Below are 2,221 nucleotides of genomic sequence, written 5' to 3'. Positions count from 1 at the left end.
TGGGGGGATACAGGGAGCACAAGGAGGGCGCTGATCCCGGGAAAAACATGGAAAAACACATGGAAAACACATGGAAAACACCATGGAAAATACAGGAAATCCAGAGAACGTGGTGAGGGCGCTGAGCCAGAGAAAAAATGGGAGAAAAACGGGAAAAAATGGGGAAAAAAATGGGAAAAACGGGAAAAAACACAGGAGAAAGCAGAATCCCAGGGAATGCTGGGAATGCTGGGAATTCCAGGAATTCTGGGAATGTTGGGAATTGCAGGAATTGTGGCTCTCACCAGACGCAGGTGCGCGACTGCCAGTTCCACACGCGGATGGTTTGGTCGTCGGAGGCGCTCAGGATCCAGGGATATTCCTGGGAAAAGGGGAATTCCGGGAATTCCAAATCCAAGCCCAAAATCCCCCGGAGCCGCCGCCCGAGCGGGAATTCCCGGGAATTCATTCCCACCCTGAGATTCCCCTTGGGAAAATTCCCATTTAAAAAGTTCCCGTGAAGAGATTCCCGCTGAAAATTCCCAGGAGAAAATTCCCAAATATTGATTCCCATGGGAGATTCCCATTGGAAAAATTCCCAAATATTGATTGCCATTGGAGATTCCCATTGGAAAAATTCCCAAATATTGATCCCCATTGGAGATTCCCAATGGAAAAATTCCCAAATACTGATCCCCATTGGAGATTCCCATTGGAAAAATTCCCATTTAGAGATTCCCACTGGAGATTCCCAATGGAAAAATGCCTGTTTCCCATCAGAAATTCCCATTAATTAAGAGATTCCCATTGGAGATTCCCAATAGGAATTCCCAGCTGGAATTCCCAGTGCTCCCAGCAGGAATTCCCAGTGCTCCCAGCAGGAATTCCCGGTGTTCCCAGACAGAATTCCCGACATTCCCAGCTGGAATTCCCGGGATTCCTCACATGGTGGAAGAAGGTTGTCCGGATGTAATCCAGGTGCCCCAGGAGGGTGAAGAGGCAGCGCCGCAGTTTGTAATTCCAGACCTGGGAAAAACCAGGAAAAACCAGGAATAAACTTGGGAATAACTCAGGAAAAACCCAGGAATAAACTCGGGAATTATCCCAGGATTAAACTGGGAATAACCCAGGAATAACTTGGGAATTACTCGGGAATTATCACAGGAATAACCTTGGAATTACCCTGGGAATAACCCTGGGGTAACCCTGGGAATATCCCAGAAATCACCTGGGAATTACTCAGGAATAATCCCAGGAATAACCCTGGGAATAACCCTGGAATTATCCTGGAATAATCCAGGAAAAACCTGGGAGTAACCCCAGGAATCACACGGGAATAAACCTGGAATAACCCCAGGAATAACCCTGGGAATAACCCTGGGAATAACCCCGGGAATAACCTTGGGAATTACCCCGGAATTATCCTGGTAAAACCTGGGAATAACCCCAGGAACCACCCAGCAATAACCTTGGGATAACCCTGGAAACAAACCTGGAATAATCTGGGAATAACCCCGGGAATTCACTCCGGGAAAGGCACCAGGAACGCTCCATTCCCGCCTTTTCCCTGGGAATTCTTCCCGTTCATTCCCAGATTTCCCCTCCCTTTTCCCACTCCCCATCCCAGATTTCCCCAATCCCAAACTTCATTCCCTCAAATCCCAGGAGGGGAAGGAGCTGGGGGCTCATTCCAAGGGGTTTTTTTTGGGAAAAGCTGGAAAATTGGGAATTCCTCACCTTGATTTTGTAGTCGTCGCCTCCGGAGACGAAGAGCGGCTGCTGCTTGTGGAAGTCGATGCCTCGGACGGGCCCTGAGCCGGGAAAAACCTCTGGAATTCCCTGGGAAATCCCGGGAAATCCCCAAATCCTGGAAAATCCTGGGAAATCCCGGGAAATCCGGGGCGGTGGAGGCGATTCCCGCTTTTTTTTAACGGATTTTCCTCCTCGTTTTCGCCGCTTTTTGTCCCTTCAAAGCTTCCAAAAAATCGGGAATTGCCGGAATTCCAAGCCTGGATCCGGGTTTTTATGGGATTGGGGAATTTCCTGGGCTCAGGGGAGTTCAGGGCATCCCAAAATCCCACCCAGATCCCAAAAATCCTCCCTGGGCAGGGGGGGAATTTCCCTGGATTCCATCCCAAAAACCCCGAGGATTTTCAGAGCAGAATTCGCATTTTTTAGGACGCAATTCCCACTTTTTGGGACAGAAATTTCCAGTTTTGGTCAGAAATTCCAAGTTTGGAGC

The 2,221-nt window shown here is 48.9% G+C and overlaps 1 protein-coding gene across 1 annotated transcript in view; it reads right to left on the bottom strand.

The window, feature by feature from the left end:
• The window catches only part of LOC107214614 (coatomer subunit alpha-like), a 30,114-nt gene that overhangs the window by 26,844 nt on the left and 1,049 nt on the right, over positions 1–2,221 (bottom strand). The window contains exons 2-5 of the mRNA XM_033519772.1: positions 1,717–1,945; positions 925–1,005; positions 285–361; positions 94–121 (exon numbers count right to left, since the gene is read on the bottom strand). Coding sequence (XP_033375663.1) covers positions 94–121; positions 285–361; positions 925–1,005; positions 1,717–1,945 — 415 coding nt within the window. The remainder of the gene's footprint in view (positions 1–93; positions 122–284; positions 362–924; positions 1,006–1,716; positions 1,946–2,221) is intronic.

This window comes from Parus major, chromosome 25LG2 (assembly GCF_001522545.3).
Source record: "Parus major isolate Abel chromosome 25LG2, Parus_major1.1, whole genome shotgun sequence".
Lineage (NCBI taxonomy): Eukaryota > Metazoa > Chordata > Aves > Passeriformes > Paridae > Parus > Parus major.
This window is presented reverse-complemented; position numbering and strand designations above follow the sequence as displayed.